The sequence below is a fragment of the Cotesia glomerata genome, linkage group LG2 (genome assembly GCF_020080835.1).
Source record: "Cotesia glomerata isolate CgM1 linkage group LG2, MPM_Cglom_v2.3, whole genome shotgun sequence".
NCBI classification, from domain to species: domain Eukaryota; kingdom Metazoa; phylum Arthropoda; class Insecta; order Hymenoptera; family Braconidae; genus Cotesia; species Cotesia glomerata.
Window position 1 is genome coordinate 31,151,860 of NC_058159.1, and position 22,827 is coordinate 31,174,686.

The 22,827-nt window shown below is 27.9% G+C and overlaps 1 protein-coding gene and 3 long non-coding RNA genes across 4 annotated transcripts; all 4 read right to left on the bottom strand.

Annotated features, from left to right (window-relative positions):
• Nucleotides 1–46: 46 nt before the first annotated feature.
• LOC123258753 lies at nt 47–21,547 on the bottom strand. Its single transcript, XM_044718961.1, has 5 exons — nt 21,260–21,547; nt 4,536–4,854; nt 1,611–1,763; nt 1,323–1,467; nt 47–862 (listed from the first exon to the last, which is right to left on the bottom strand). The coding sequence occupies exons 1-5, from the start codon at nt 21,348–21,350 to the stop codon at nt 212–214; spliced, it is 1,359 nt and encodes a 452-aa protein (XP_044574896.1). The 5' UTR covers nt 21,351–21,547; the 3' UTR covers nt 47–211.
• LOC123258755 lies at nt 6,056–7,558 on the bottom strand. The gene is made up of 3 exons (XR_006508134.1): nt 7,524–7,558; nt 6,577–6,790; nt 6,056–6,498 (listed from the first exon to the last, which is right to left on the bottom strand). It is a non-coding gene; the product is annotated as an uncharacterized LOC123258755 (long non-coding RNA).
• LOC123258754 lies at nt 10,233–17,631 on the bottom strand. Its single transcript, XR_006508133.1, has 4 exons — nt 17,617–17,631; nt 14,128–14,337; nt 13,790–14,031; nt 10,233–10,974 (listed from the first exon to the last, which is right to left on the bottom strand). It is a non-coding gene; the product is annotated as an uncharacterized LOC123258754 (long non-coding RNA).
• LOC123258756 lies at nt 19,153–20,121 on the bottom strand. The gene is made up of 2 exons (XR_006508135.1): nt 19,344–20,121; nt 19,153–19,263 (listed from the first exon to the last, which is right to left on the bottom strand). It is a non-coding gene; the product is annotated as an uncharacterized LOC123258756 (long non-coding RNA).
• Nucleotides 21,548–22,827: the final 1,280 nt, after the last annotated feature.

Below are 22,827 nucleotides of genomic sequence, written 5' to 3' on the forward strand. Positions count from 1 at the left end.
ATTTTCATAAAAATTTAATTATTTAAGATATTTTTTCGGAGATATTTTATCGAAGAATCAAGAATCATGTAACCATGCGTCTTAAAAATAATTGTCTTTTTTTTTTTAATATAGAATAATTTAAATAGAAATGCAACTTAAATTATAAATAATATAAACTCTAAAAAATAATTAACCTTAAATTAAATAAAAATAATAATAATAATTGGTATCATAATTCTGTGGTAATTTCATCTTGCGGTCTGAACCCGAGAATCGTGAAGTCGTCAATGAGGTAGTCCCTTCCAGGTGCCCAGTCATTCAATATCGTGTAATTAGCTGCTTCAATCGTGGTTTGAAACTCCCACTGGGGATTGAGATCACGATTGAGACCATTGCACTCATCAGGACAAGATACACTGGCGCTTCCATCGCCGGGGATTCCCGTAGTCAAATTACCAGGCAGGTAGGTGTGATTAAACGCGGAGATCCCGAGCTCCTGGAAATTATTCGAATTGACTGAAGAGGACGTGCGTCTTTTTTGGGCCGTGTTGAAGACCAGGGGGGTAGTCTGGCCCACAGTCGACCCGGACGGACTCAGCTTGTCGTTGTAGACGATGCAGCTGTTCTGACCCAAGCTCGAGCCAACGGGACTGTCCTTGATGTACCCGAGGCTGGAGCTCGCGGGGCTTATGCTGGACTTGTCGCTGGCCTGAAAGGTCGTCAGCGGCGCGTTCGCCTGGAATGTCGTAAGGTTCGTCGGTGTTGATCTTAGCTCATACGCCTGCGATGATGCTTGAGTGATTGCTATCTGCTGGGGCGACGTCGGTGTCAGCTGACTCACTGGCCCCGGTTGCTGGAGAAATGTTACCAGTTGAGCCACCTACAATAATAACAATTATTCATCAGTTTTATTCTGTTGAAAGTACTATTGTATTTTATTTTCTATTCTAGTCATTGCTTTTCTTTATTTTTTTTATTTTTTTTTTTTTTTTCTACTGACTCAAGGATTAGATCACTGAGAGAAAATAAAATCTTAGACGGAAAATTATAGATCTTAGTAGTACAAAGTACAATGGGGATTTTATAACAAAAAATGGGTTCAAGTAATATGAGCTAAGCATGATGTAATACTAATGAAAAACGCCCTATGAATAGTAAAAAGTCATCGGGGTGTCGTGTTGAAACACTCACCAAACTGTCTGATCGACTGGCGTGCGAACAAGCGAACAAAGAAAATACGTGAGAGAGAAAGATTAACAATTATTATTATTATTATTTAGTAAACAGTGATGTGTAATATTAATAATTGTCTCGTAACCGGCAATAATCTGGTCGTTTACCTCTGGCGAAGTATGTTTCTTGTAACGTCTCAGTAAACGTTCGGCCCATGCCAGCAGCCGCTGCCAATCCTCCGGTGGCAAGTATATATCCTCGTCTTTTCTGTTCACGAGAACTAGGATCCTCGCGAGGTCACGGAGTACGGGTCTAAAAAAAAAAAGATTAATAATTTTCATAATTATATTTGTTCTCAATATTTAATGTAATATTGTGTGATGATAACGAGGATTTAATGAGGATTGGTTAAAAAATTTATATGAATTTTGTTAAAAAAAAAATAATTGTTGTACCTGTAAGCTTGTACACCGACAGCACCATCGCCATTACTTCCAGAGTAATACAATTCTCGTACTTGTCTCCTCGTGTCGTTGAGCATCGCAAGAAAAGTGTTAGCTTCTCCTCTCAATGTAGCCAGATGCTTGAGAAATTCTCGCCTCTCGGCGCTGAAAAAAGGCTCGCTAAATAAAACTGGTTCATCAACTCACTCATTAACAACAAATAAACAATCTTTTCTGTGTTGCTTTAATTTCAGGGTGGTCATTTAGAAGTTTTTTTGCTATTTTATCTTTTCCGGTGTTATTTGTTACACTTTCCCTCAGTTAAATCTTTTGTTGTAATTTAATATGGTATTAAACTCAGAAACAAAAAAAATGTAATTATTTTTAATAATAAATTGTAAATGACTTTTTATCTTGTGAAATATTGACATTTTTGAAGATATAAGCTCATCCCGATGTTACACTCATCGAGACCTTTCATTTGAGTACCCACATCAATTTTTCATATATTTTATATATTTATATATATGAATATATGAAAAATATATGAAAATGCATGTAGGTACTCAAATGAAAGCTCTTGATGAGTGTAACATCGAGATGAGCTTATACCTTTAAAAATGTCAATAGTTAAGAAAATACAGTGCAATTTAACATGATTAAGAAACGACCTTGTATCTTGTGAACGATTGACATTTTTAAAGATCTAAAGTCATCCCGACATTACACTCATCGAGACCTTTCATTTGAATACCCACATCAATTTTTCATATATTTATATATATATTATATATATATATATATATATATATATATATATATATATATATACTAGCTGATACCCGCTCGCTTCGCTGGGCATACAATAAAATTTTTATGTTGTAACCTAGATGAAAAATATAAACAAAATGATTAATTTCAAAAGATAATTAATATAAATTTTGAATTAGAGAAAAGTGATTGTTTATGATAACCGGTGTTAGCGAGTATTAAATATATGAGAAAAGTATTTTATTATTAATAATCAATCAATCAATGGGTCAGTTAGTCAGTAAATCTGTCATTAGACAGATTTCCGCATCACCCATGACGTACTGTGTAATGAGATGCGTTCCCATTATAATAATGTTATCCTAAACATTTAGTCTAGACCGGATAGGTCAAATGGTAGAGTAGCCGACATGTCACCGGAAGGTTCTGGGTTCGAATCCCTGTCCGAGCTATCTGAATTTGTTCTCGCATATTCTGTAAACTCTTATTAAGAAGGTCCTTCCTATTTCTTTCTCAATCTCTTCCTCCTCCAATTATTCTGTTACGTGAATGTTGGAACGATTCACGTAATAATTATCCGTAACTCCTATTCTTTTCCGCTTCATAGTATTATTTAATTTTAAAAATGTCAATAATTTTTAATTTTAAAAAATGTTAATAATAAAATACTTTTCTCATATATTTAATACTCGCTAACACCGGTCATCACAAACAATCACTTTTCTCTAATTCAAAATTTATATTCATTATCTTTGAAATTAACCATTTTGTTTATATTTTTCATCTAGGTTACACCATAAAAATTTATTGTATTCCTATCGAAGCGGGCGGGTATCAGCTAGTTATTAATAAATTCATAACAAATTAAGTGGTATTAAAAATATATTTATTATTACTCATTTTATTAGAAATTATCTTAAATCGACCGTTTTTATAATAATTTAACGATATCGTTGTAAAATTTTAGAGAAGACGCATCAGACACAATTTACCATTTTAATTTTAATCATTAAAATCAGTATAATCATTTAACAATATCAACTTGATAATATTTATGTTTAATTTATCTGTGTTATGATATAATCGAGTTCATCCTTCATGATTATTCCAATACATATAAGTTATTTCAGTTATTAATGATTTAGCTATTCTTTCTTAAAAAACGTATGATTATGAATGTTACTGTCCCAACAGTCAATCGATAAAATTTAAAATCAATCATTTTGACAGTTATTATAGCAACGGTAACCATGATAACGGTAACCATGGTAACGGCAACCATGGTAACGGTAACCATGGCAACGGTAACCACGGCAACGGTAACCATAGCAACGGTAACCATGGCAACGATAACCATGACAATGGTAACCATGGCAACGGTTGATTAGCGTGGGTGGTTGTAGGGGGGTTGAGTTCGATAATTTACGGGTGCCACTGATGGTTTCTTAGATTAGAGGGTCAAAATGATATTTCGCTCCCAAAAAAGAGAGATATAGGGAAGGGGAAAGATTATAGGGCACGGGAGGGGAGGAGAAGAATGAGAGGGAGGGGAGGGAGGGCATATGTGATGGTAGACGAAAATTCATTTTGGCTAGGAATTGCGTAAAATCCGTTCTTAGTGAGCGTCTACATCACGAATGGAGTAACTATGCTAAATTTCAAGTCAATCGGGCGAATAGTTTCAGAGATCTCGTGATGAGTGAGTGGTATTTCGCTTATATATATATAGATATATATATATATATATATATATATATTTATATATATATTATATATATATATATAAATATATGACAAATATATAAAAAATGCATGTGGGTACTTAAATGAAAGCTCTTGATGAGTGTAACATCGGGATGAGCTTATTTCTTTAAAAACGTCAATATTTGAGAAAGTACAGAGCAATTTAACAAAGGCCATTATTTAATAAAGGAAAATTTTAATTCTTTATATTAATTAATTAATTTTTTTATTTAAAAATTTTAAACTTAAAAATATTATTTTCATTATTAATAATTCATTTTCTTATAAATAAAATTTCAAGATTACAAATATTATTTTTTCTCTCAAGACATAATTAAATACCAATTAAAATTCCTTGATAATTCCCGATAATCTCATTTTATTACCACCCTGAATGAATGCAAATTAAAATTATAAAAATACCTATCCTCGTATTGCCGCATTAATTTAGCGGCCTTCTTCTTGCGATGATGAAGAACAATTGCACCGCAAAGGATAATAAATATACAAATAGTCGCCCCGGAAATAATTCCAACGAGGATGGCGACTTGACTGCCGGTTAATCCAAACATGTAGCCAGTCTCTCGGCATATTCGTCCCATATATTCATCCCGAGTTGATCGGTCAGCAATGTGACCTGGAGGACAACTGTCTACGCAGTTTCCCCGGTGAAGTAGACCTGCACACCTCGCACAAAAGTTCCCTCGGCACCGCAGACAGCCTTCCTCGGACTCGACACATTCTGAAACAATTTCATTGTCGTTAATTACAATACTTATTATTATAATTAACAATAAAATCCATTTGTTTATTACTTAAATTACGCAAAAATTTGTGAAAAAAAAATGATCCAGTAAATTTTAATGTCACAGGAAGCATTAAAATTCTTGCTAAAGAATTCCACTTTTTATTTTTTTAGGTGAAATTATTTTAAGTCTGAATAAAGCAGAGCAATTTACGATTGATCAACGGTATCAAAGCGGGAAATTCATTCAGGAGATAACAGCGGACCTCCAGTTGAGTTTTTAATGAGTAAAAAACTCGCAGAGCAACCTTTGTTATTAAAATATTACTCCTGGTGTTTAACATAAAAAATGGTACAGATTTAATCACCTCACTCTCAATAGACATAAATAAATATAAATTATAATTATAATAGCTAATTAAAACTGAGAACATTTGCATGCTGCCTTTACACAGTAGTCAATATTCTATAAAATAAAATTAGAGGTAATAAAATAAAAAAAATAATGATATGAGTATTGGTAAATTTAAAGAGCGTGAAAGTTTGGCAATAAAAATAACAAATTTAATGTGTGCTTAAATGAAAAATAGTAATATAAAAGTAGGATGTAGTAGTATAATTATTAGCGGAGGTATTAAAGTACGTAAAAATTAAAACATACAAGTAAGGGTCCAATGACCGGTACGAACCGACTAAGAGTCAGTACAGGACTCAGGGGAGCTCTACCGCGACCGGGGATTATAAAGTTGCGTGCTCGCTCGAGCCTAGCAAAGTTCATGCCGGCGCGTGCAAACCACTATGAACGCTATTAAATATACCTACATACATCCAGCCGAGTATAAGTGTATGTGTATGTACAAGTATAAATAAATAAATACACTTGTATGTAATATTTATTTCTTTACATCACATTTTAAATAATTTGAAAGCTGCCAGATCCCTTTCATATCTCTTTATACCTTTCCATTAAATTTAATCCTTAGATCAATCTGTCTATTTGCTGTTAATTTTAATCCAACATTTTTATTTAGTATTATGAATTGTTTGTCAAGTTTCAAGTGTAATAGACTCGTTAAACTTTATTTTTAGTTGTTATATCATTTCTTTTGATAAAAAGTTTTAGATTATAAAATGGAATCTAATTAAATTATTTAAAAGATTTTAATTTAATAATAAATTTTTCATTAATTCTGAGAAACAATTTATTCATACTATTTTAACATAATTTATTTTTTTGTTGATTTTAAAATTGAATTTTTAACAAAGATCATTTTCTGTTAAATTCAACATTAAATTTTATCTCTTTCTTTGATCTGCCGCATTCAAGTTCTGTTTTCCTCGACTTTTATGCTTCACTTCTTCAAAGAATTTCAATAAAACATTTTAATCTTTAAAATCCTAGCAAGAAAACTTAAAAGTAAAATTTTCCATTAAAAATAAAAGTAAAGAGAGTTCATCAGACTTTTAGTTACAAAATAAGATATATCCAGAAGCGCAAGAGTAATGAACGACTTATATATAATAGTTCTTCGAAAGTTCTTGTCTTAACTTCTAGCTTGGAGCTCTCTTCAGTTCCATTCTTGTCTCATCTACTGCTCTTATCTTTCGTCCTTCCTCTTTTATCTACCCACTTCTCACAAACTACAACGGAACAATGTATAAAGCATATACTGTAATATGGTGTAAGCTAAAGTTGAGGAACCCATTCAGTCTCTTTACTTGTCTTTATCCAAGTACTGTGTCCGTACAGAGGAATGCGGCTGCCGGTTTCTCGATTATGTGGGTCTCGTAAATAAAACTTTAAGTTTCCATTCTCCAGGTTGAGAACACCAGTCTTCCTTTTTGTTTTTCATCACCGAATATCACCATTGTCATCATAACTCTTATCCACTGGGACCATTTACTGATTTGTCCCCCTTCTGCTCCAGCAAACCTACATATTATGAAAATAGGTTAGATGTATGTACATATATTAGAACTGTATTTCTTCATGCAAAATATTAAAATTCAACATCACATATTTCTTTTATAAAATTAATTTAAATATTATTTTTTATGATACTGAAATCAGCTGACATAAATTTTTTTGCAATTAAATTACTAAGAAAAAAAAAGTTCTACTTGTGAAAATTAAATTAAAATTAAATTAGCAGATATTTGATGATTTTCAGAATTTTGGTAACAAATAAATTATGACAAAAAAAAATTATAAAAAAAATTGACACGTAAAAGTTTTAAAAAATAAAAAATTGAATTTTTTAAAAATAATTTTTTTGAAAAAATTTGTTTGTTAAAGAAAATTAAAAAATTGCCAAGTGACAGCTAAATTTAATGTCATGAAATTAGAAAAAAATTAATGTAAATTTTTTAAAACATTCTTTTTGCTTTTTTTTTTAATATTAATAAAGTTAGCCGACATTTTTTATTTTTTTATTTTACTTAATTTATTAAATATAACTAAAAAATTGCATTTATAGTTTTTTAAGTTTTTAACAAATGAAAAAAATTTTTTTTTTACTTTTTTGTCATAATTTCTTAATAAAAAAAATCATAAAAATTTTTAGATGTCGGCTAACTTTATTTTCATTTTTTTTATCAAAATTAAAAAAATTGACAGCTGTCAGATAACCAGTATCATCAAAATAATAACAATTAAAAATACTTACCAAAATTTCTCCAAATAATTTTTTTTAATTTTCACATGTGAAATTTTTTTTATAAAATAAAAAAAAAATTTTTAATTTTTATTAATTTCAGTGTCATTATTTTTCATAGCTTTGTTATTATGTAATTTCAAACTAAGATGTCAGAAGAACAATTCACTACAAAATGTCAACCATCCGCCATTTTGAATTATTATTTTCACTTCAAATTTTTTTAATGAATTTTTGCTGGACTTTTAAGTGATAATAAGTGTAAATAACTTTTATTAAAATTTTTAGGGTAGTAAAATAATTATTTAATTCAATTTTTTTAAATTAAAGCTCATTTTTCATTGTAATTCATTAACAAAAATTACAGATAACCGTTAAACGTCAAAAAACACTGGAAATGTCAGAATGCAGAGGGCGCTACTCAAGAATGCCATTAATAGAATTGATGAAATGCCATTAATACAAACGATACGACATATCAGATAGAGATATCTGGGTCAGTACGTCATTCGTAGATCTTAGATTGAATTATTAAATACTAGATTTGATAATATAATAAAAGTATAATGATTAATTGATGAGTAGTCCCGTTGATCGCGTGGTGATTGAAAGAGACATTGAGAAAGTCAAGGCTGAACAAGTAGTGCCGTAAAGCTGTCATCGTATATATAAGGCATCAGGCATCACACGGTAACGTTGGACGACAGTAAACCCGTTAAAGCGATTTATAATAATACCAGTTGCTTTATTTTATCCATATAATCCGTCTGTGCACTATTTCAGCTGTAATCATCAACCTACTGTATACAAATACATATACAGTGTTAGGTGAGTATTTATGCTGAACTGAAGCTATAAAGAGTTGATATTTAAAACGACAACTTTTCTCGTCGCTTAATTCGCGATAGCGATAACGTTAATGCTTATGATGTAGAAAGTTTTACCAGATCAAAAATATGTCATTTAAATCTACACACACTATTAAACAGCAACGGGATTTTCCATGTCGTTAAATGGTTCAAGAAAACAGATAATCTTTGTGTTTATACAAATGTAGTGCTGTCATTACTGTTATATACATACTCTACGGTTTAAATAAATAGAATCGACACGACATCCATCCATTATATACATATTTAATAAAATTTTAATATTAAGACAAGATTACAGTTAATTTATCATGAAAATTAAGTTAGCCGACATCTGAAAATTTTTAGAATTTTTTTTATTGAAAAAGTTATTACAAAAAAAATTTTTTTAAATTTACATCTGTAAAAAACTTGAAAAACTATAAGTGCAATTTTTTAAAAATATTAATTAGTTTCAATTTAATAATTAAAAAATTAAAAATGTCGGCTAACTTTAGTATTATTAATTTATCTAAACAAAAATTCATTTAGCATTTTATAATTTTTGTAACAAATAATTTATGACAAAAAAATTGACATGTAGAAATTTTAAAAAATTAAGAGTGCAATTTTTTAAAAATAATTTTTTGGAATTTGTTTGTTAAATAAAATAAAAAATGAGTGGAATTCAAGTTGACAATTTTTTAATTTTATTTAATAATAAGGTTTGTTCCAAAAAATTATTTTTAAAAAATTGAATTTTTTATTTTTTAAAATTTTTACATGTCAATTTTTTTGCCATAATTTATTTGTTTAAAATATTCTTAAAATTATAAAATATCTGCTCAATTAATTTTAATAAGAAAATTATATAAAAATTAAATAAAATTAGCAGTCACTTGACAATTTTTTAATTTTATTTAACAAACTAATTTGTTCCGAAAAATTATTTTTAGAAATTGGATTTTTTATTTTGTTTAATTTTAAAATGTCAATTTTTTTCTCATTTTTTTTTTTTGGTTATAATTTATTTGTTAAAAATATTCTTAAAATTATCAAATTCCTAGATGTCGATTTTTTTGCCATAATTTATTTGTAATAATATTTTTAAGATTAATAAACTTAAAATTAATAAATATATGCTACATTAATTTTCATTAAAAATGGTCAAGTGACTGCTAAATTTAATGTTACAATTTTTAATGCAAGATATTGGTAAATATTGAAGATATCTTTCATATTTAAATATATAATTTTTTTTAGATATATTTAAAAAATGTTGCGCAAGTTAGGTTGGCGAAATTTTGAAAATAGGACAGTGAATCGTGATAGATTGGATGATTTTAGTTACAGTTATGTCTGGGAAGTTAATAGCAGGGGCCTGTTTCTGGAGCTGGTATTATTGGTTCAGGTAAATAAGATTTAATATTGTTATAAATTATAAACAAAAGTAGTTGGTTATCTCAAGTTAAATGTTGGTGGCTTTGTGCTTTGTGTATTGTTGTTGTTGGTGAGCTATAAACTTGCCTCGAGACACGTATGTAACAAACAAGCTATTACTCTTGATCATCTCTATCCATCTCTTCTTATCTGGGAACTTTAATCTTTCCAGGCTAAATATTTCACGAGTAGAGCTAGTATGTATAAAATAGTGTAAGTATAAACACATATATATTTATATATTGTACAAAGTGTAAGTATATAGTCGTCAGAATTGAGGGAGTTAAATTGTTTCATTTTATTTTGGATTGTAACTCATTCTATTGTCCAGTTTATGGCAAAAACTAATCAATATAATTTTTTTTGATAATAATAATTTTTAAAATTATTATTATTAATATTGCGCTAAAAAAATTCAGATATTAATTTATATAATTATCAACAATTTTTATTTTTTCAACTGGACACATTATAATTAAGATAAGACTTAATAAAGTATAATTACATAATCAAAATATCGTCAATAAGATTTACAACAGCGAAAATAAAAAGAAACGAGTTTACCTCGAGGAAACCAGTTGTTACGGTAATTTTAAACACAAATAAATAATCATATACTTAAATAATAAAATAATGACTATAAATTAGTCGAAAAAAAAAAATCCACGACCTTGCCTATACGAGATCGATGTAAAATATTCTCTAAAGAAGCAACGGGATCTGTAGTATAGTATTTGTATTTGGGAGCATCCGAGATAAGCCATCAGGGAAAAAATAAAACATAATCCGGCGTGGCAAGGAAGAGAAAAGCCATGTGATAACAACGAAGTAGCTTTTAAATGAAAGAGTAGAGGATAGAGGATAAGAAGTATAAGTAAAGGAAGTTTTTAACTAAAACGGGTCGTCGAAAATTAACGAGCGGAATTGGTAGGCGGAGCGTATGCCAGGCAGATGCTCAAGCATTATTCAACAATATATGTATATCTTTCCATACATATACACAAACAGAGGACAAGACTCCCGCATCGTCTTTCAAAAGTGCATAGCATGCATTATTATTCATCCTTGTTTTTAAATCCTTTGTCTCCTTATCTTGGTTACACTTTTTTGTATTATGTTCCTATACCGTTCGTCGCATATGCTGGATATTTCGACAATAAGACCAATCGATCACTCTGAAAAATTTAATATAATCTATTTTATTAAAAAAATAAGAAAAATTTTGTTCCCAGGACAGCCATATGATAAAATCGGTTTTTTTAGTGTCTTTGCAAAAGTCTTGACTTGAATTTGTGCCTTTTCAAGGTTTCATATCATTCTCACCGATAGTAAATTTATTATGATAAGTATTTAGGTTGAATTCAAAAATGCTCTATTTCTAAATACATAATTAAGAAATGACCTTGTATCTTGCGAAATTTTGACATTTTTGAAGATATAAGCTCATCCCGACATTACACTCATCGAAACCTTTCATTTGAGTACCCACATCAATTTTTCATATATTTATATATATTATATATATGTATATATGAAAAATATATCAAAACGCATGTGGGTACTCAAATGATAGCTCTTGATGAGTGTAACATCGGGATGAGCTTATATCTTAAAAAAGGTCAATAGTTAAGAAAGTACAGTGCAATTTAACATAATTAAGAAACGACCTTGTATCTTGTGAACTATTGACATTTTTAAAAATATAAGCTCATCCCGACATTACACTCATCGAGACCTTTCATTTGAGTACCCACATCAATTTTTCATATATTTATATATATATGTATATATGAAAAATATATCAAAACGCATGTGGGTACTCAAATGATAACTCTTGATGAGTGTAACATCGGGATGAGCTTATATCTTAAAAAAGGTCAATAGTTAAGGAAATACAGTGCAATTTAACAAAAGTCATTATTTAAAGCAGTCACATAGTGACTGCAAAGTTGCTAGTAATATTATTATAAAATATAATACCTGGGGTTGAATTATATTAATTCGGATAAAGAAAGTCAATAAAAATTGGGTGTATCGGATAGTATAACAAAATATAATGACTTGCTGGAAGAAAAATAGGGTTTCAATTTCCATTTTAGGGAATCGGGTGTGGTCGTCAGCTTTTGCATTAGTCAGCTTTAATTTAATTTTAATGTACTTTATTTAAGTTAAATTTTTATGTTAAATTGTTCTACTGATAAAGTAGAAAGCACTTTCCTGTAAAACTTTAACATTATTGTTTAATGAGACAAAAGTTATTCCGTAAGATTAGACTCAAGTGTGAATACATTTAGTGTGTACGTCTGAATTTAACAAAAGTTCAACGACTCGAGAAATAAATTCTATGCACCATCTCAGCAAAGTTAAATAAGTACATGTATATACTTCGAATTTAAATTTAAATAAATTAATGTACAATTACGCGGTTAATGTCTTATTACGAAAATTACAATATTAAGTTTGAGCAATAAATGAAAAAATATGTTTATGCTGTTTTTATCTTTCTTACGCGTTTGATGACATCACATGCAACATCAGAGAGTATATATAATTGAATATCATCATTACCACCTTGACGAGGTCCTATTACATCACCGTTTTATTATATTGTGCGTGTGGCTGGCCTTTGTTCCTTATTTCCCATTAAACTATTATATTAAATATAAACTATTAGCTAAATACTTATTTATGAATGAAATTCCAAGGTAGGAGAGTTACATATAATTTACAATTTTGTCCTCAATAAAAAACCGAAAAAATTAACTTTAATCAAGTAAATAATTATTAAGAGAATAACAAAAATTTTGTGACTAGGATAGTCTTTATCTCTAGATACATAATTAAGAAATGACCTTGCATCTTGTGAACTTTTGACATTTTTAAAGATATAAGCTCATCTCGACATTACACTCATCGAGACCTTTCATTTGAGTACCCACATCAATTTTTCATATATATATGTATATATGAAAAATATATCAAAAATGCATGTAGGTACTCAAACGAAAGCTCTTGATGAGTGTAACATCAGAATGAGCTTATATCTTTAAAATATATATGTATATATGAAATATATATCAAAAATGCATGTGGGTACTCAAATGAAAGCTCTTGATGAGTGTAACATTGGGATGAGCTTATATTTTTAAAAATGTCAATATTTAAGAAAGTACAGTGCAATTTAATAAAAGTCATTATTTAATAAAGCAAAATTTTATTTATTTATAGTCTTTTCTTAATTTGAGTAGAAAAATTCTTAAACTAAGAAATTTTTCTTGATTTAACTAAATTTTACTTGATTCAAGAATTTTTCGTCTTGATCCAAGACAAAGAAACTCTTCAATTTTATTTTTTTTTATAATTTTCTTATCTAACCCTTTATAAATTTCTAAAATAATGACGACCTACAAGCAAAAGATCAGTGTGACAATTATAATATTTAATAATTTAATAATCTTTAAAAATCAACTTTCTAAGTTCACTTTCACAGTCTTAAGACGCAATCAGCATTCTTGTGATGCACTTTAGCTTCACGATGACTTTCCAAAAGAAATAAATATATACACTGTTTAGTTGTATGATCTCGTTATTATTCGTGAAAGGAATGTAAAAGTATAAATCATTAAAGATTCATATTTAAATTTTAAATATATAAATATACGAGTTGAGCCATAAAAAGTAAAACCTAAAACCCGACTGGGACTGGTATCCAAGAGTTTATGCTCCCATCCTCCATTTAAAATAAAATTTTAATAATTTAAAATACTCCTACAGAAATGTACTCGCTAATGCAATGACCTATTGAAGTACTCAGCAAAACCGCGTATCCGAGAATGTCAGATAGCTTATACGAGAGTTGGGTCATTGCAATAATAATCTCTGAATATAGCAGCGTATCTTGGAGATAGTTTGTTGGTTTGTTATATTATGCAGGATAGACTTAGACTTTCCTCTATAAGTATAATATCTTTCCATACACCATACACTTACTCTATTACTCTGTCATTTTGTACAGAAACATGCTCTGTACTCCGCACAAACACAGGTACTTGTACAGTACTAGTACTATACAGCTTTCCAATAACCAGCGCACCGTTAGAAACAGAGAACAACCTCGTACACTATCAACTGCTTCTATTCTACCTTGCTAACACCTTTTTCATATTATAGACTTCGCTTCTTTGTGTGTATATTGTAATATGCTCGTACTTGCTCTCGTCTATTATATATACCTACAAAAATATACAATATGCTTACAAGTGAGTGTAAGTACTTTGCCTAGAACAGCTGAAAGCTGAACTATCTACTTCTACTACGTGGTTCCTCACCTTGTCTTACTTTTATTACGATTACAATCCAAAGTAACTTCAGTTCAGACTAGAGTACAACTAAATTTATGTTAACATTTTCTGATGTAAGTGCTGACTGTACTCGGACGGATTGGAGAATAGTGAGTACACAGAATACCACCAAACCCGTTATCTAACTCTCCAGATTGTCTATTGTTGATTACTGCCGATGAGTAAGGAGTACGTGCTCTTGAATCATAAAAAAAGGCATTAAAATATTATAAACCTCGTCATTTTTTTAAATAAAGTTTTTTTACTGCTGCTACGTGATTTAACTTGCATGGAATTATTTTTATAAGACATTTAAATAAATAACTTTTTAAATATCAATTAAGATTTATGGGCATGAGCGTTGTTTTTATTTATCGCAATGTACTGAGGATTGAGAAAATTTATCTGTGGTTACAGGTAACGGTATTAGCCGCGACCTTGGTTTTCATTTCAACCACACCTTTTATTTTAGATCACTGTTTTTGCTAATATGTCTTTCTAGGATTGTGTTCAAGCATTGTTTCAATGTTAATTTGATTATATACTGATAAATTAATTTATATTACTGAAGATAATTAAATGTTTTAATAAATAATTTTTTATTTAAGAATTTTCATACAAAATTTATTTAAAAAAATTTTTATTTAAGAATTTTCATTCAAAATTTATTTAAAAAAATTTTTATTTAAAATTTATTATAAAAATTGAATTAAAAAATCTTTTATTTAAAAAATTCAACTCAAAATTTTAATAATTAAATTTAAACTTGAAGTTTATTTAAAAAATTTGAATTAAAAAATTTTTTATTTAAAAAATTTAACTCAAAATTTATTAATTAAATTTAAAATTAAAGTTTATTTAAAAAAATTTGAATTTAAAATTTATTAAAGAAAATTTAACTTAAAATTTATTTTAAAAAAATGTAATTAAAAAATTTAATTCAAAAAAAATTGATAAAATTTTAATTTAAAATTTATTAAAAAAAATTTTATTTAAAATTTATTAAAAAAATTGAATTAAAAAATCTTTTATTTAAAAAATTCAACTCAAAATTTTAATAATTAAATTTAAACTTGAAGTTTATTTAAAAAATTTGAATTAAAAAATTTTTTATTTAAAAAATTTAACTCAAAATTTATTAATTAAATTTAAACTTAAAGTTTATTTAAAAAAATTTGAATTTAAAATTTATTAAAGAAAATTTAACTTAAAATTTATTTGAAAAAAATGTAATTAAAAAATTTAACTCAAAAAAAATTGATAAAATTTTAATTTAAAATTTATTAAAAAAAATTTTAATTTAAAAATTATTTTTTTCTTCAGTAAATTTAATTTTTTAATAATTCTATGAGACAAGTATTGCTCTTGGTGATAATTATAATTATAATGATAATGATAATGATAAGTGTCTGTAAGAGAGTGACAATATTTTAAGTTAACGTTAAACGCATCCGGTAATGAAATGCGATGACCACCGGACAATCGACAGCTCTGTTATATTATAGCTCAGCATAATATGATGTTATATTTATATATTTATAGTACACATTACAAGTATATACATTACACAGCTCCTGCGGTACATGTGTGGTAATAAGCATAAAGTTAAGTATGATAGCAAGTGAATTGAAATAGATGAGTTATTACTTATTACATTTCCAAGGGAGGATGTGAGCGACTACATTCTACATTCACGCCGGGAACTGGATCATCAAACGGATAATGCACCCACACGTTGTTATACTATAAGCTTTATTATGCGTTCAAAAAATAATAGTCCATTGCTACCTGATATGATCGTTAGCTTTGAACCTTCACTTTATATTTTTATATTGGCTTTCGAATGATTGTTTGTAAATATTGTCTTATCTTTGCTGCTCGGTAGCCTTGAGAAGAATGTTACAATAATTTATCGTAATAAATTTATGATTGTTATTATAAAAAATATTCTAAGAACTATTCATATTAACAGAATGTTTACTTCCCGTTAAATTCGAGTCAACAATCAGCTGTCAGCCGTCCAATTGTTGACATTAATTTAAAGCCCAATTTTTCTCGACCCACTTAAAAATTACTGACAATTATTACAATTTGTTTATTTTTAATGCTTGTTAAACTAATTGATTAAATAATTCTTTTAATAACAGAAAATATTTGAGAAGAAATAAATTTATACTCAAAGAATTTTTAATAAGAAAAAAAATATTAAAATTAATAATTATTATTAATTAATGTACACTGAAAAAAAAATTAATTTGAATCAAGACAAAAAATTCTTGAATTAAATAAAATTTATTAAAATTTTTTAAATAAAAAATTTTTTTACTCAAATCAAGAAGAAAAAATTCTTTAAAATTAATTACTCAATTATTTTTTGTACAATTAAAATAGCAGGTGAATAACTTGGTATTAAAATCGAAGACACAATAACAAAGTGAATGGCGATGAAGAAGAAATCTGTTGTATATTAATTAATTAATAAATAACAGTAATTATTTTGAGAAAAATAGCCAAGTGCTCGATTCTATTACACTATGAAGGAGTAACGAAATGTAACGATGATGATGATTATGTAGAGCACTTATATCACTATGTATATATACATACTAGAGTACCTACTTCACATTCCACGTTAGTGATGTAATGAAACGAATTACGATTTAAAGAGTGAGGGAGAAAAAGACAGAGAGAGAGAGAGAGAGAGAGAGAGAGAGAGAGATGTTACGCCGTGATAATTACTATGTGTTTTGTGTTATTGCAAAAGTCCTAGTTTTTATGTATTTTTTTCTTTGCAATTAATTATAACTGAATTGCCGGTTAACAGTTAATTTATTTTTCCAATAGCTTTAATTTATCTCGAAAATTAACTCAATAAATTTAATCTATTTAATAAAATAGTGAAATTCCTTCTCAAAAGTAATAAAGATTGAAGCAACGATTCAACTTACAAAATATCTTTAAAAAAAATATAAATTTTTGAGTAAAAATATTGCAAGTAAAGTACCGAGTGAGTTTATTGTCTTCTCACGGGAGAGCAGCGGATAATAAAAATAAAAGATTGTTTTATGTGAGTGTAAGCGAGGTCAGGGGAGTTCAGTCAACGATGCCGGGATAATCTGGGTCGTTGTCGTGGTTGTCGTCCAAGTAACTTTGCAACAGGCAAAATAAAACCCATTGGGTCAACACACACCATCAAACGCGACCAGAGAGCGCTCTTTTTCTCCGAACAAACGGTACAGTGATTATAAAACATACCTAATGCATTATATAGGTGACTTTACCTCACCATCTTTTTACATCAGAATCTAACAAGCTAGACTTAAAAATAAAATATTTGTTTTTATCATCATCATTATAATAATTATCACTTATGAGCGTGTCTACATTAAACGCGATGGATATCATTACTCCACTCAGCCCACTCATTACTCTCTCGCGATAAACAAACAGCAATAAAAAAATTTACTTTTTATTTACTGGAGATAGCTGGATAAATACGAGTTTGTACAACAAACTCCAATGTAAGAGCAAGCCAATACAAGTTGACGGGATTCCACGTCCAGTCGTGATCATGACCGCTAACCAGCCAGATTTAGATACCCCGATAGAGATATTTGCCTTCGGGTTCTTCTAACTATCAAAAAGACCTAGTACAGTGTCTAGAAGCCAAAACTACTTTAGCTTTTTCAGTTCCTCAGGTTTTTTCATTTGGCCTCAGGTTTTATTTAGAGAAAATTTTTTCTTGTCTTCTGCCTCTCTGCAGGTCATCGTTTAACCTGGCTTGACTATCTCATGTTCATTGTTAATGAACAATGGTAACCTTGACAGCTAAAAGTTCCAGTGTCGCTGTCTATTGCCGCAGTTCAGTTGAAGGTGTTCACGATAGTGAGATCTTCACTAAAATAACACAAACTTTTCTTTATTTATTTTCCCATTAAACCTTGAGTGATGTAATACGTGTGATGCAGACATCCGAGCTCTTCACGAGGGACAACACACCAATCGGCTGCGGTCAATGTTCGACAGAGGAGATAGGTACCTATTATATTATATTATATTATAATATAATGCTCCGTAGCGTGCATAGAATCCCTCTTCACACGTTCAGTTACGTGAATCATGCACTTTTTATTCAATAATAAAACGTATTGTCCACTTACTCTTTAAAAAATTATAATCCAATGATATTATAATAATAATTTTATTTTCTTTTGTACCAATAAAAGTAAAACTTGTTTTTTTTTTTTTTTCTTCCAGGGCCAGTATAGTGTCTGGAGAAAATAAAATGATGTGTTGATATGTTTTATTGGAAAGTATGAAAATTCCTTTTAATTAATCATTGAGCATCTACTAGATGGTCAAAAAAAAGGATATTTTTTTCAAACTTATTATTTTAAAAAATGCCATTGAAATATGACATTTATAGACCGATGAGTCAAAATTTAAAGCTCTATCCAAAATTGCTAATTGATAAAAAATTTTTAACAAGAAATATAAATAATAAAAAATTAAAAAACGAGTTTTTTTTTAGGTTTAAAAATAAGAATTAACTTTAAACTTCTACTCAGAAAAAAAAATGTTTTTAAATCAAGTATATAATTTTGAAAAACTTAATTTTCTTGATTTAAGTATAAAAATTCTTGAACTAATAAATTTTTCTTGATTTAAGGAAATTTTACTTATTAGCCTCTTCAAAATTATTTTCTTGGTTCAAAAATTTTTCTCTCAAATCAAATTAATTTTTTTTCAGTGTATAAATTTATAAATTCAAATTTTTTCTCCGCTAAATTTTTTGGTGATTATTTGAATCTTCTTAAACGCAACAATAAAAAAAACAATTGTTTTTTTCATAAATTATTCTCGCAATTTATAAACAATTATCACTCGCTATCTTTTGATCAAATAGAGATAAAAATTTGTTTCAAATTAGCATTCAAAAAAAGCTATCAAATTTTCTGATCTATTTAATTTTTTAAATTTACCAATAAAAGTAAAATTTGTCTCTTTTTTTTCCAGGGCTAAGTAGTATAGTATGTTTAAAGAAAATAAACACTGATGTTATATGGTTTTGTTGGAAAGTATGAAAATTCCTTTTAATGATTGACACAAGGCGGAACATCTAAGCTGAAAGTTTTATTATTACAAAGCGCAAGAGATAAAACTTGTATTAAAGTATTGCAAGTAGACAGTCTATCAGTACTTACCTAGTAGGCGTTTATTAATTAACTTAATTCGATTCTTAGGAACTGAAACTGATGAGAGTAAACAATACACCAGTGTTAGTCTTCTCCTTTCACTTAACTCGGATTAAAAAGTCATTTTCAATATTATTGTAGTACTGTATTGTGTATTTCAGTTGATGCAATTGCTTCATGCTATGCGGACGAAAGAAAGATTTAATGTTCAGTACTTATAATATGTACTAAATTTATAAATGTCCTAGAAACGCATTTACGCGAGTAGATCTGATAATATTCACAGTAATTTAATGAGTAATTTAATTTACTGAAAGACCAGAGATCATTAAGTAGAAGACAATGCTCCAGATTATTTTTAATTTTAATTATTACTTATTTGATCTTTGATCTTGGAAAATATTATTGTTGATAAATAAAGCAACCAACTTAGACGGTATTGTGGTGTAGGATACTTCCGTTGGAAACTTTTATTATATATTCATATTCAATTCAATGTTTCCGACGTATAATACCAAGAAAAAAATATAATAACGATAAAGAAACCCGGAAAAAGGATGCGTAAGTGGAAGGAAGTGTGCCAAGTAATGTCGCTTCACATAATTCACTTACAGGCAACATGCTTTAAATTTAAACTTCTTTGCTAATTTTCCTTCACTCTGTTTAAGGCCAGCTAAGATTACTTTATACTGGGAAGCCGTTTAATTGGTTGAATTTTAGAACTCAAGTTATTATTAAGTTTTACACTTGGATAAATAGTTTTTAAATTTGAGATAATTTGCTGGAAAAAAATCTAATGAAGATATTAAAAAATTTTTCTTAGCAAGATATTGTTAAGGAGATAAAAAAATAATAATTACTTCTTGTAATTAGATATTAAATCTTCAAGTCTAGAATGTCTGAGATCAAGGATTGTTTCCTTGTATTATATTGACTCAATAAAGTTTTCCATTATGTTAATCATGCAAAAAATTAAATTTTAAATTAACAGAAATCTGAAAATTTTTATTATTTTTTAATTATTATAAAAAAAATTTTAATGGAATTTTTTTAAATTATGAAAATAAAATTAGTAAACATCTTACAATTTTTTTTATTGAAAAAATTATTTTAAAAAAAATTTTAAATGTAAAAAATTATGAAAATTAATTTAATAATTTTTGTATTAAATAAATTATGGCAAAAAAAAAATTTTATGTTGGAATTTTTTTAAATTATAAAAATAATTAGCAGACATCTTACAATTTTTTCTATTAAAAAAATTCTACATGTAGAAAATTATGAAAATTAATTTAGCAGTTGTTTAATAATTTTTGTAACAAATAAATTATTACAAAAAAAATTGATATGGAGAAATTTTAAAAAATTAAAAATGAAATTTTTAAAAATTTGTTTGTTAAGAAAAATTTTGAAATAGTCAAGTGACAGCTAATTTTAATGTCATTAGAAAATTTTGATAATTAAAAAATTATTTTATTTCTAATTAATTAATTAAAAATTTTTTTAAATGTTTTCTCAGTTTTAGTGACAAAAATTTTATTCTAAAATTATTTTTGGAGTACTAATTAATTTTTTCTAACCAAATTGCTGATTTTAGCTGTCATAAAATTTTTCCCGACCACAAAAATGATTTCTGTCAATTTAAAATTTCGCAATGCATCAATATAAAGCAGACAGAATGAGTAAGAGGCAATTTCTTCGAATATAGACTGTAAATAATTGTTGCGGTAATTCGGTTTGGTGAATAGCTTATCACAAAGGAAACACGAGTACAGCGGAGGCGTCAGCAATAAAACTGACACTTGGTAATGAATCTTTTGAGGCGCTCAACCAACAACCTCCGTCTAACCACCAACCAACCGAATAAAAGATAAAGTTAATGGCTTTCTTTGTTATAATTTACGCGAAAATTAAACTAGACGTACCTGCTAGCGTATCGTTAGTCCCGACAACGTAATCCACAAGGTAGGGTAAAAGAGCAGCACCAAATCTCACCACCGTCGTTAAATTCCCCATTTTTTCGTCCACATTATTGTCAATTTTTGTTTTCGGCTTTCAACACCACAGACAAGAGACACGTATTTTAATTCAAACGCTGGCACATGTTGATTGTTTGATAAGACAGCAAAGCAGTCTCTTCAGTCACACGAGAACTCTTTCCTTAGATAATACGGTACAACCTTACGGCACGGCGAACTAAAGAATACTGGAAAAATGTCGGCGTGCTTTTTTCAAGAAGGGGAACGACGCTCTCCAGTCCGTCTTGTTGGTAGGAATAAGCGCCAATCAGATTTGAAGAACTTATGGCGGGCAATTTAAATTTTTTAAATAATTTATTTATTAATTAAAATCAGCTGATAATTTTTTTTATTTTTATTACAAATTAATTAATGGAAATTAATTGTGACATTAATTTTTTAATTTTGTTTAACAAAAAAATTTGTCCCAAAAAATTATTTTAAAAAAATTGACATGTAGAAATTTTAAAAAATTGAAAATTCAATTTTGACATTAGTTAGCAGTCATTAAAAAATTTTTTAATTTTTTTTAACAAAAAAATTTGTCCCAAAAATTAATTTAAAAAAATTGACATGTAGAAATTTTAAAAAATTAAAAATTCAATTTTGAACAAATTTTTTCGTTAAAAAAAATAAAAAATTATAAAGTGACAACTAAATTTTATGTCATATAAATTAAAAATAAAAAAATTTATTTTTTAATTGTAGTTTTTATAAAAAATTCAAAAAATTGACAGACCAGCTGATTTCAGGAAAAATTTTTTTTTAGAAATAAAAATATTAAAAATAAAAATACCTAAATATTTTTTTATCGTAATTTATTAGTCATTATATTTTATATTACACAAATATGTATACTTAATGGTACTTGTATCAGTTTCCAGTGACAATCCTTGAGAAAGAAAGGATGTACATATAATTAGACGGCAAAAAAATTGATATTATTTAGTCGTATTCTTTTTTTTGCGTTTTCCTTTTAATTAATAACAAGAATCTATCAAAACCAGGTCACAAAAATGCGTATTTCTAAAAGTATACAAATAATACACTGAAATAAATTGAATCGAATAGAAAATTGAGTAATTACAGTGATTAATCGCAGAAGTAAAAATATCTACCAATTTTTATAGAAACAATATTCTTTTGTATTAATAATAATATAAGTAATCTAGTGAAAGGGCCTACCGATCACTTTAACCATCAGACTTGTCCTACAATTCGACATTTTATGTTACAATTTATATTTATAGTCAGTAATAATAGTAATTACTTTACTTGAATCATTACCTGGTTCCTAATTAAGAGTTTTTACAAATTTCAATAGGCTCTGCGATAACTAGATTCACATGAGTTCTCATCGAGTTTTTATTTAGGTAAATATCTGTTACTAATTACTCTGTTTTTTTAAATTATTTAATAATTCATTCACTTTTTTTGTTATTTTATTTTTTTGCCAGCACTCATTTGCACACTAC

Coding starts and splice junctions, on each gene's coding strand:
- LOC123258753 (XM_044718961.1), bottom strand. CDS start 21,350: ATGGGGAATTTAACGACGGTGGTGAGATTTGGTGCTGCTCTTTTACCC. Junction 1,764..4,535: donor ATGCGGCAATACGAGGATAG/GTATTTTTATAA, acceptor GCCTTTTTTCAG/CGCCGAGAGGCGAGAATTTC. Junction 1,468..1,610: donor GTCGGTGTACAAGCTTACAG/GTACAACAATTA, acceptor TTTTTTTTTTAG/ACCCGTACTCCGTGACCTCG.